General features: G+C 40.9%; 1 protein-coding gene across 2 annotated transcripts in view; it reads left to right on the top strand.

The window, feature by feature from the left end:
• The window catches only part of VANGL1 (VANGL planar cell polarity protein 1), a 46229-nt gene that overhangs the window by 9504 nt on the left and 24341 nt on the right, over positions 1–12384 (top strand). For both annotated transcript variants that reach the window (XM_051992930.1, XM_051992928.1), the window contains exons 2-3: positions 650–782; positions 5976–6583. In XM_051992930.1, coding sequence (XP_051848890.1) covers positions 650–782; positions 5976–6583 — 741 coding nt within the window. The remainder of the gene's footprint in view (positions 1–649; positions 783–5975; positions 6584–12384) is intronic.

Below are 12384 nucleotides of genomic sequence, written 5' to 3'. Positions count from 1 at the left end.
TGTAAGATTTGTCAAGAATTTCTGGGTATGTTCTGATGTGATCACTCAACAATCCTGTGAGATCGATACTGTATTATCCCCATCTTTCCATAGTCACACAAGTACTAAGTGTCATCAGAAAGAAAACTCCACATGAAAAAACAAACTCGATCCTTGAGGAGCTGAGTGCATTTTGCATACCTGCAAGATAACATTGTCACAAATCCAAAACAAATTAATGATAAACTTCAAGTTAGAATTAGATGATTTCTAAAGTTTTTGTGATATTATGAGCAAGAGAAGAGTCATGAAGAAAATTGTTGGGAGTCAGTTGTCTTAATGTATCTATAGTTATAGCTTTTGGGCAGTTAGAAGGTACAGTAGTTAGAACACCAGGCTTAGAATGAAGATCTAAGTTCAGATTGATCTTCAAACATTCACTCTTTGGATGACAAAAGGAAATTCACCTAATGCCTGTTTAACCTCAGTTCTACAACTGTAAAATGGGAACACACTGGAGAAGGACTTGGCAAACTACTTCAGTATCTTTACCAGGAAAACCTCAGGCACAGGTCCAACTGAATCAACAACAATATCCATCTCTATATCTTTCTATTCATTCATCTCTATATCCACATTCATATTTGTATCTTCTGTTTTTCCTTCTCAGGGAGAGAAATAGGGAGAGACACAAATCCTCCCGAAGTAAAGATGGAAGCCGTTCAGAAAAATCTGTCACCATTCAGGCTCCTCCAGCAGAACCACTGCTGGGCAATGATTCCACTCGTGCGGAAGAAGTACAGGTGAGGATAAAAAGGAGAGAAATGAAAGTCTGCTATCACTCAGCAGAGGCCCATTTCAGTTCCTCTGTTTTCTCAGCTTTTAGTGCATCGTCTCTATTAGTGAAAACCCTCTGGTTTTCACGTTTACTTTTCTGACTAGTTCATTCATTTTTATCCAGCTCTCTCCATGGTTGGAGGATCGATGGCCTGGTGCTCTTGGCATGGCAGTTGCTTTGCTGCTAAAGTCAGAGATCACTTACCTGTACTTTACATGATGCTAAGAGATAAACCAGAATTATTAGACGAAGCAAAGAAAAGGAATCATCTGGGAATATTAAAGGGCAGGAATAACGGCAGCAGTGGAAGTTGTCCCCTTGAGCTCATTCAGATTCCCCACATGGGAAGCCATTCACACACTGACCACACCTAAGCATGTGTGGAGTCAGACACTCCTACCCCCTCAAGGGAACCATTCAAGGGATAGTGCACACTCTCAGACATGCAGATCAGACCCCAGACCCGTGCACCTTTGCCTAGAGAGACGTGTGTGTGCAGACGTGTCTCCAGGATGTTGCCGTGACTGTATCGTGCTGAGTTATAATCAGACTACACGGTCACCCCTTTGGGCTCTTAAGTCTCAAATGCATGCCAGGATTGGCAGGGTTTAAGGGCCTGTGGCATTAGCTTTCCTAAGCTATTCTGAATTAGCTTTCAGATTGTGTACTATAGTTTCATTCATAGTGTTCCAGTGGATCTGGCTGTAAAGTTGTTTTTCTTAAAATCACTGTTTTGGATATAATAAATGAGACTACTTGGAGGGCAAAGGATCAAAGATTTCAACTGGAACATACTAGAGGTAATCTAATCCATTCCTCATGGACTCAGAAGAAGGAAAGTGGCTTAAACAAATGATAAGATGGAATTTGAACACAGGATCCTGACCTCACTCTCTCCCTCTGAATCATACATAATAGAGCATAAATTTGGCACAAGAAGGAACTTTAGCATTCCTTGAGGATCATGGATTTTTTGAGCTTGAATTGATCTCAGAGACTATTTAGTTCAGCCCCCCCCTTTTTTTGAGAAGATAAGGAATTCTAGAAAATTTAAGTGCTTTGCCCCCAGTCAGCCAGATAAGTGAAAAGGCTAAGGTTTAAGTTCAGGTCCATTAATTCCAGATCCAGGATTCTTTATACCATATCATGCTTCCTTTCTGAAAACATATAGATGCTGGTCATTGAACATACTTCAGGGAGTGGTCAAGGGCCCATTGCTTTCCTCTTCTAAGTTGATTTACAAACAAGATTATCTATTGGGTACCTGTAGCATGGCTCAATTTTTTTTAAAGCACATAAGCCTTTTCCTCCAATTCCTGAGCTATTAAATGATCTTGGGATTTTTGAGGACCACTTTCTAATTATAGGTTGGAATTAGATTTTTTTAGTGAATACCCACTGCTGCCATAGACATTTAATTTAATTAAGAGCTGGGGTCAAGGCATCTTATGGTCCATTGTAGATCCTTAGCAATTATTCTGCAAGGTACCCCTTGAGCATAGAGATATGTATGCTGGTGTGATTATTATCTAAGCACAAGAATATTAGCCAACCTTTGGATTTATCTGGATCTTATGTAATTCACAGATGTGTATATATAGATATGTTCCACTAAAATTAAACATATATATATATAAATACACACATATATATACATTTATATATCAGATGATTAAATATAGATTAGATTATATGTATATATATACATAGGTGCATATGTGTGCATGTATATATATATATGTGCGTGTATATATATGTGTGCGTGTGTGTATGTGTGTGTGTGTATACATATATATATGGTGAGTAGAAAAAAAGGAATGAATGGTGTTTGAGAAGGGTTGCCAATAGATTTTAAACATTTTAACTTATCAAACATTATTTAATTAAATTAAATTTAAATTAATAATTAAACTTATTAAATTATTAAGTTTTTCTAGACATAGTCCAAACATGGAATTCTACTTGTAAACAATAATAGTATTTTCACAGAAAATAATAATTATATATAACCAATAAGCTTATGTTTTAAATGAATTTTTTACCTAAGTTTTGGCAAACTTCTCTTTCTATATGTAATATTTTAATTTAAGAAATAATTTTTGTAGCATTTCTTGGATCTAGGCTCCCTCTTTAGCCAGCCTCCACTTCTCATAGTTCTTGTACCTTGCCACCTGAGTTATCACAGGATCTAAATGTATTTAGTTCCATTATGACCCAGGTCTCACACACCCCATGGGACATGGCCACCCCATGGATACTGCCTTTGTTTCATTTGTATTTTCCCAGGGGAATCAATTATCATGCTTGTTGTAAGGAGGCAGCTTGCTGTAATGAAAAGAATAGTAGATTTGTATTGAAAGAAATCTGTCCCTTCTTACCTGTATGACTTTGGGCAAGTAATTTTCAAACAAGCTACAGACCAGATAAAGAGGATGTGTGATCTCAGAGGGAATACATTGGGATGAAGGATAACTGGGAAGGGCTTACTGTAGAAGATGGGACTCTAGCAGGGACTGGAAGGAAGGCCATTAGCAGGAATGAGGAACGAGATCATTCAGGCCTGGGACAAAGTGAACGAAAACACCTGAAGTTAGGAAATGGAGCATCCTGTTGGTGCAGTAGCAAGTAGACTAGTGTTAATGAATGGCAGATCGCATGGAGGAAAGTGAGATACAAGAGAAGGAAGGAAGGGCCCATTTATGAACGTAGAACAGAAGAATTTGCATTTGATCTGGAAATAATAGGGAGCCATTAAAGTTTACTGACAAGGGGATGACATGGTCAAACCTCTACTTTTGGTCTAAGCTAAGTGGAGAATGGACTAGAGTTAGGAGTGACTTGAGGTAGGGAGACCAATTGATAGAGCCCATATGTGAGGCGCAAACTAGGGTCGGGGCAGTGTCAGAGGAGAGAAGGGGGCATCGAGGAGTCTTCTTACAAAGTGGGCAAGAGACAGCACTGGGCAGTGATTGGATGTGGGCGTGATGGTGAGAGGAAGGGAAGAGGCGAGAATGATCACAAGCCTGGGTAACGGCCAGGATGGTAGTTCTTTCAACAGTAGCAGGGAAGTTAGGAAGAGAGGGAAGTTTGAGGGGAAGGTAATGAATTTAATTTTGGACATCTTTAGTCTAAGATGGTGATGGCATATGTAGTTTGAAATGTCCACTAGGAAGTTGTAGAAGCAAGCCAAGAGGTTATGACTGGACAGATTGTAGTGAGAATTATCAGCACAGAGATGATAATTGAATTCATGGAAACTATCGAGATCTCCAACTGCAACAGAGAGAGGGGCAAGAAACCCAGGACAGAGCCTTGGACACATACATAGCTTCCATGAGTATACACCAAAGGATATTGAGAAAGAACAAAGAGAAAGGAGAGGAGAATCAAGAATATGACAGTATCAAAGGTTGCACAGAGGTCAAAAAGGATAAAGCCTGAGAAAAGATCATGAGATTTGATAATTCAGAGATTAGCCAGCTGGTGCAGTAGATAGAGTGCAGGATCTAGAATCAGGAAGACTTGTTCAAAGTGGGTTTAAAAATAGCATCCCTTCCCAGGGTTAAAAGTGCTTTGCAAATCTTAAAAATGTTACGCAAATACTGTTTTACATATATATAATTTATTCATGTATAATTTGCACAACTTGTATAACCTATATATGAGTTTACATAGTTTACATGCATATATGTGATATGTGTGTCTATAAAGGTACACACAGACATATATATAGAATAATATATAAATATTATTAAAATATAATTTTATATATATATACATATATATATATACATACATATTAAAAAACATAAACATCTGTACTACACTCAATCCACTATGCCACCCTTCTGCTTCTGTACTTACCACAGAAGTTAACAATAGTCAAGTCAGGAAGGCATCTTCGCAAGGGAATAGAAATTCCTATAAAACCTCCAGTGCACCAATTCCCCATCATTTAGGTCCTTTATGACTCAGGGAGCAAGGAAGCCATACTAATAAATCAAGCCTTCATTTCCTGGGCCAGAAAAACCAGTCCAGACTACGAAAAAACAAGTGCTGCTCCAACCAATACCATAAGACAAAGCATTCAGCCATTCCTCTCCCCCCATTTTATCTACGTAACTTACAGAACCTATTTGTTTTATTTCATGGATTGTCCTAATGATTGCTCTCATGGTTTTATAGCTTCTAGATTATTATAAGTCAACTGCAACAGTAGCTGGATGACAAAGAGAAATGATGGCTTTGATATTGTGATTTGGGAAAAACAACTGAAGAACTACAAAACTAGCTATAAAAACTAAAAGCATAGTGGCCTAAACCCATTTAGTATGAGGGAGAACTATCTCTATATATTTTAATATCCAGTGAAAAGCACCACTACATTAGAATAAGAAAATTGATATTAATAACATGCAATAAAATTTAGAGATGAAAAGAACCTTAAATATCTTCTAGTTCAAAACCCGCTTTTTTCTGATTTGGGAACTTGGACCTCAAGAATTAAAATGACTCCCGATATCACATATGCTTCTTTGATTCCAAATCCAGGATCATCAAGAAAATATTGTTATGTTCATTATATTAACAATTCCTTCCCCTAAAATTTAGTGTTCAGAGAGGTCATCCTTAATTACATAGTAAACACTCCTCCATTTCCCCATGAGAATGAATACATGAAATCTCAAAAATGTATTTCTGGACATTCTATTACTGGATCATTATACCTCCAAATGTATTTCTAGCTATTTCTAGGTTTGTTTTCAATGACATGCTACTAATTGTAGTGTAAGGGAAAGATCACTGACTCCAAAGTTCAAATCCTCCTTCTGATACTTCATTTCTCTGTGATTTTGAATAAACACTTTCATTTCCCTAGGCCTTAGTTCTCCTTGTCTATAAAATGGGAGATTGGATAGATGGCTTCTGGCTCAGCAGAATGAATTAAGTTCCTAAAGGGGAATGAGCTGCCTCCAAAGAGTAGGGGTTCTCCTTGCTGGAAGTTCCGAAGTAGGTTCTGGATGGGCTCTGTTGTTTCAGAGGCAGAAGGTTTACTTTTCAGGGCTGGGCTGGGTTCTGTTGCCCTTAAAGTGCTTTTCCTGCTCTGAGATTGGGTCAGCGGCCCTTGGTTCACACTGCTCTTGTGCTCTGCCATTAGGACGACAACTGGGGAGAGACCACCACAGCCATCACGGGCACCTCTGAGCACAGCATCTCCCAGGAGGACATCGCGAGGATCAGCAAGGATATGGAGGACAGCGTCGGACTGGACTGCAAGCGCTACCTCGGCCTGACTGTGGCGGCAGTCCTGGGCCTGCTGGTTTTCCTCACCCCCATTGCCTTCATTCTTTTGCCCCCCATTCTCTGGCGGGATGAGCTGGAGCCATGTGGCACAATATGCGAGGGACTCTTCATCTCAGTGGCATTTAAACTCCTTATCCTTCTCATTGGGACCTGGGCCCTCTTCTTCCGTCGTCAGACAGTGGAAATGCCCCGGATCTTTGTGTTCCGGGCCCTCTTACTGGTCCTTATTTTTCTGTTTGTGGTTTCTTATTGGCTTTTCTATGGCGTGCGCATCCTGGACTCTCGGGACCGAAATTACCAGGGCATTGTGCAATATGCGGTGTCTCTTGTGGACGCCCTTCTCTTCATCCATTATCTAGCAATTGTGTTGCTAGAGCTTCGGCAGCTCCAGCCCATGTTCACTCTGAAAGTGGTCCGGTCAACTGATGGCGAGTCACGCTTTTACAGTTTGGGAAATTTGAGGTAAGTCAAGAAATTCAGGAAAATTAAATTGTGTGGTTTACTTTAAAACGGTTGGACTGCTTCTGACTTGATAAAGCAAGAGATCTTGATGTCTGTCTTGTTTTGTGTGCTGAGGGGAGAGGAGGCAGCTGCTGAATCTCATTTATATTAGAGGCGAGGGATTTACCAAGTCCTTTTGCAGCAGGCACTTATTCTCCAGAGTGGAAGGTAATAGAGTTTGGGAGTGCTGCTTACATTGGGTCCAGGAATCATCTCAGACACATCAGCCATAGGCTACTGAGCCCTGCTACAAAGTGTGATGACTGTTAGAAATGGGTGTCACTGGCAGGAATCATTGAGAAATGAGTGCTCAGTATCACAGAGTCCTGGAGATAAGAGACCGGCTGAGACATGTACCTGGCCCAGAAGCCCTTCCTTCCATCCTGTAGTCTTCTCGGGGGTCATCCATCCAACCTTTCCTCAAAAACCTCCTGGTATTTTAGATAAATAGATGTTGGGGCAGTTCACGACAGCCATCAAGGTTCCAGAGCTGGCAAAAGGACATGAAAGGGCGTAATGAAAACTGGCCTTCGGAGGCTCCTCTTTTTAAGAGCTAGAAATGTAGCCAGACCTCGAGCTGGAGCCAAGGCTGGCTGCCTCCCACACGAGCACGCTTCCATCAACTCTGCAACATGGTTTTGATTTCAGGGGTCACTTGAATTCATGTTGCTTTAACTTATGCTATCCATTCTCCATTCATCCACATATACATACATACATTTTTATATATACATTTACACACACACAACACACACACACACACATATACACATACATTTATACACACATATATATATATATATATATATATATCTATTTCTAACAGTCATCACACTTTATGGCAGGGCTCAGTAGCCAATGGCTAATGGGTATGTATACAATACACACACACATACACACACACACACATACACACACACACACATACATGTACACATACATATACACATATATACATACTATACACAGGTAAATATATATACATATACATACAGACACACAGTTATACAGAGTGAGAGGGAAGACGTAGTTGAGGACTGGAAATCCCAATGGAGAATACTAAGTCCCATTCTTAAAGCAACTGAAAAAACATGTAGAAAAAAAGAAAGACTTTGTTTCATGTTGCTGCAGGAGGCAAAATTAGGCTCTCCATGGATAACATAATAATGGTTGGTTGTGGCAAGATTATAAATTTGCATTTCCCAGAATTGTTGGGCAGCGTGGCTTTGGAGAAGTAGGAGGTAAGGCAAAAAGTAGGGTGAAGAGGAAGAGGAGAGAGATTAAAAAATTGTTGCCTTAGGAAATGATGCTTGTTATAGTCATGAGTGTAAATGCCAGCAGTTGTGGGATCTCATCAAATAGCCAGGATGGGCCGTGGCGAGAACTGCATCCAGGCATTTGAGCTCACGACAATAATTATCCATTCTTAATCATCCATTCAGTCCCCTACTCCCCAACCTCCAATGCCAACTGCTCAGTCTCTACTTAAAAATGATTCATCTCAGGGGTTCTAGCTCATCATGGAGTCCATACCCTCATCTCCACACAGTTCCCTCCCTCTCTCAGTTTCCACAGAGAGTCTGTGGTAGAATAGAATGGATAAGTTAGAGAAAGAGAGACTTGGGCAGTGTTTGGCCTTGTTAGGCATTGCATCATTCTGTTGGGGCTCAAACCTAAGACAGGGGCAGGATGGGTTGGGGGCCAGTGGAGCAGTCGCCATGGAAGCCCACTGTGAAAATCAAGGCTGGTCCCTTGGACCAGATGTGGGTCACACAGCCCACAAACTCTTGGGATGAGTCTGACCCATCACAGCAGGGGCTGGAAAAGCCGCCAGGAGGCCAGAAATATGCCTTCTAAGAGCTTTGCAAAGTTGAGGGGGGAAAAAGTTTTAAATGTTTAAGCATTACATAAGGAAAAGAAAACAGTCTATAAAAGGAATTGGAGCGGTCCAGAATAGCACATCCTTTTTCTTTGTCTGGCCAAACTAGAATCACAGGCCTCTGTATTTTATTTAAGGCTGCTCTTTTGGGACTGACCTGTTTTTATGCTTTAGCTGCATAGCTAAGGTGACTTTTTTTTTTTTGCAAAGGACTTCTGGCAAATTGTCCTAGAAGATCTTTTGTGCGCTTCCCTATCGGTTTCTCTATCTTGCCTTAGCTAGAAATTCAGCCACTCCCAACCTGTCCTCAGTGCCAATTGGCACAAAAGTGGCTTCATTTTTCAGACCTGGACTGATTTGTTCCTTTGGCAGGCTGGGGGTCAGAGCCTCACCATATTGGTGCCATACTTTGGTGTAGATACCTTCTAGCCTTTAGCCCTATTGTAGCTCAAGTGATCTAGTGGTCTTTGGCATCAGGAACCACAAAGCACTGTGTAAAATGTTAACTATTATTAGATATTGCAGATGTACCACCCCATCCAACAGAAACTAAGTTTTTAGGTTGATCTGGGACCACAGGATAATCTTTCTTAAAGGCTTCAAATATAGCCAGCCCTGCTGAGTTCAGAGAGATTTTTCATCAAAGAATCAGATATAGAGCTGGAAGATCATCTACTCTCACCTTCTCGTTTTGCAGATAAAAAAAATTGAGACTCAGAAAGTGTTCAAGGTCACATGGGCAATCCCGGTTCCTTGATTCCAAATCCAAAGTTCTTTCCACAGTACCTTGGTATAGTACCTTGAAGTGCTTTATTAATTAAGAAACATTAAATGATATTCATCACATTTTTGTGTGTATGTAAAGATTTCTAGCTAAACTGATTAAACTGACCAAAAATCTGGCTATTTTAAGGACAAACTCTCAGCTTGACTATCCAGAGAAATTCTTTTTCCAGTGCTCTGTGTGTATGAGGAATTGCTGTAATGAATTGAGATGTGTGGTTTCAGCCATTGTGGTCTGAGCCCAACCAGTCTGAAGTCTGTGCCTTATCCGCTGAAGGATGGCCATTTATAAAAAGATAGGACCATTGACTGCAAATTTAAAAAAACAGCATTCTCAAAGAAGCTTCTTTTGTAAGTCCTTTTCTGACAGTGGGAGCTTGATTGTGAGCTTGTCCCAGTGGTGTTCAGAAAAGAACTTTTATGTTTCTTGGCCACTTTGGGCCCAGAAACAGGAGGAAACTGTCGTCAGTGAGCAGAATCCAACTCCAGGAGACAAAGCTAAGCTTGTCACCCCTCTTGCTCCCCTTCATATCCTCTCTGGCTCTGGCTGAGACCTTGCTTTTTTTGGTGTACACTTTGGTTTTCAAATTAGAAACTTATGAGGGAGGTTCCCTGGGGAGCTTAAAGTTACTCTAATAATTTGGAGAGACAGCCAGCCACTGAGTGAACTTTCTTGTGTCTGTTAGTTAATCCCAGGGCCAAGAAATAATGAAGGTGGTGATTGCCCAGAATGAGCAAGTATTTCTCTTCATGGCCTGATGGAAAGGGCTCTGGTCCAAAAATGGAGAGACCAAGGTTCTAGTCCTGGCTGTAGGTGCCATCTTGGGCCAGTTGTTTACTCCAAGTCAGAGTGGTTCTATATTTATAAAGCACCTACTTTGTGCCAGGCACTGTACCAAGCTCTGGGGATGTGAAGAAAAGATGAAGAAGGGCTCTGCCCTCAAGGAGCTTACAGTCTGGAAGGGGGGACACCACATAAAAAGAAGCTGAAAAAATAGGAGTGAGGGAGAGAAAGGAGCAAGGGCTAACTGGCTCTGGAGTATAATGAAGTCTTGTGACCTCAGGAGGGATCTCAATTTTATAGTTTATTTTATCTTACAGAATGAGTTTCTGATGATATAAAGTTCAAGAAAGCAGCTGCTTGAGAATAAAGAAGCGAATCCTTGGGCTGCCTTTCTAAATGGGGGCAGGAGCTGGGAAGAGCTGTCTGAGGAAGGGAGGAAGAAAGAGGTTCCAGGGGCAGGAGGTGCTGGGGGGGGGGTGAGTTTGAGAGTTGAATTATCTTGAAGAATTAGGAATTTCAGGAGATAATGAAACCCAGAAAAGCTTCCGAGTGGTATATGTGGTTTATGGGATAATGGTAGGCCTAGAAACAAGAAGATCTGGGGGGAACAGGATGGAGGGAACAGCTATGATCAGTACTTTTGAAAGTTGGGGGATCAGATCTGTTCTACTGAGTCCCAGGAGGGCAGAAAAAGGAGTAGTGGAGGTTTTGGGGAGGAAGGTTTTTCTCTTAATGGAAGGAAAACCCTTCTAACAATTAAGTTTTCTGAAAGTAGAATGGTCTGGTTTGATTGGTGATGAATTCCCTATCTCTGAAGATCTTCAAGAGGAAACTAGATGACCCTGTGCTAGGGATGATGTATAGAGCAGAGCTTCTTAAACTTTTTTCACTCACAACCCCTTTTTGTTTGAGAAATTTTTCATGACCCCATCTATATAGATATATAAAATAGGCATACAAATCAATATTTACTGATGAGAAATCATAATTTTGCAACCCCCACATTCAGTTGTGAGACCCCATAAGGGGTTGCCACCCTCAGTTCAAGAAGCCAAGGTATAGAGGGACTTTCTGTTGCTGTCTGACTTGAACTAGATGGTCTCTGGGCTTCATGATTCCAAGTACTTTTCACCTCTCTAACCCTCAGCTTCCCCATCTATAAATTAAGGAAAGCTGTGCAAAAAGACATCAGAGACTCTTGGTTCTAAATCCGCACTCTGAAATTCCTTGCCAATCCTATTACTTAAATTGGGATGGTTGCATCTAATCAGTCTCTCCACCTTCAATTTGCAAATCTGCCATGGGAAGATGATAGTGTTTTAAGTTCAGGCATATAATTAGCTGCGTGACCCTGGGTAAATTATTTAACCCAATTTGCCTCAGTTTCCTCATCTGGAAAACAAACTGGAGAAGGAAATGGTCAAACCTCCAGTATCTTTGCCAAGAAAATCTCCAGTGGGGTCACGAAGAGCTAGATATGACTGAACTACAACAATTATGTAATTTCAAAGACAAATTACATTTTCATCCACAGGGAATCCTTTCCCCTGGTCTCTCAGGAACACCCCCCAAGACAATACTTTTTCTATTTGTAAAGGAAGCCTGACAGAATGGTGGTATGTCTGCTGTGGAGGTCCCTTCCTCGTGCAGTCTCTCTTGGGTGTAAGATCTCTGAGGTTTAGGGTCTGTCTCAGACGGGGAAATCTTACCCATTGTTTTTGAAAGAAGAGACAGGGCTCCAGCAAAAGGTTTTCTTCTAACCCTTTTCACCTCTTCAAAATAAGTGCTCTTTATGCTGTGTACATTTGTGCAATGGACCCATAGAAATTGTGAAAATTTTTATTCACATTATATAATTGGATAATTTAAAAGCTTAAACTTTCTAGGAGTGTGTGTGTGTGTTTACTTTTGTTGACAATAGTAATCTAATATGGATATATTGTACCCCTCCCAAATATAAATAAAAGAAGAAGGCACTGGCAGACCCCAAGAGCAGTGGGAGCTAAATCATGAATGCATGTGTTAGGGATCAGAATCTAAATATATTTTGGATTTGAGGGATTATTAGGGAGGAAATGGAGCTGCCGTTAGTGGTTAGCTTCTGTGGGGTTTGTTAAAAGGGGCTTTGATGAGAGTGAAAGGTTCTGGACAGTGATCTCTTCTGTTTGTACAGCTGCCTCCTGGGCAGGGAACAGGGATGGAGACTTCTCATCCCGACCTCTGCTCAGGGGCCTCACCTGATAGGGAGGGAAAACAAGGCAATCTCTCTGACCTAGCCTCTTCAGAATGTAAGGGCCAGTCATTAATTGAGGGGGG

Source organism: Antechinus flavipes, chromosome 4, assembly GCF_016432865.1.
Source record: "Antechinus flavipes isolate AdamAnt ecotype Samford, QLD, Australia chromosome 4, AdamAnt_v2, whole genome shotgun sequence".
NCBI lineage: Eukaryota > Metazoa > Chordata > Mammalia > Dasyuromorphia > Dasyuridae > Antechinus > Antechinus flavipes.
The sequence above is the reverse complement of the archived record's forward strand: the minus strand, read 5'-3'. Positions and strand labels throughout refer to the sequence as shown.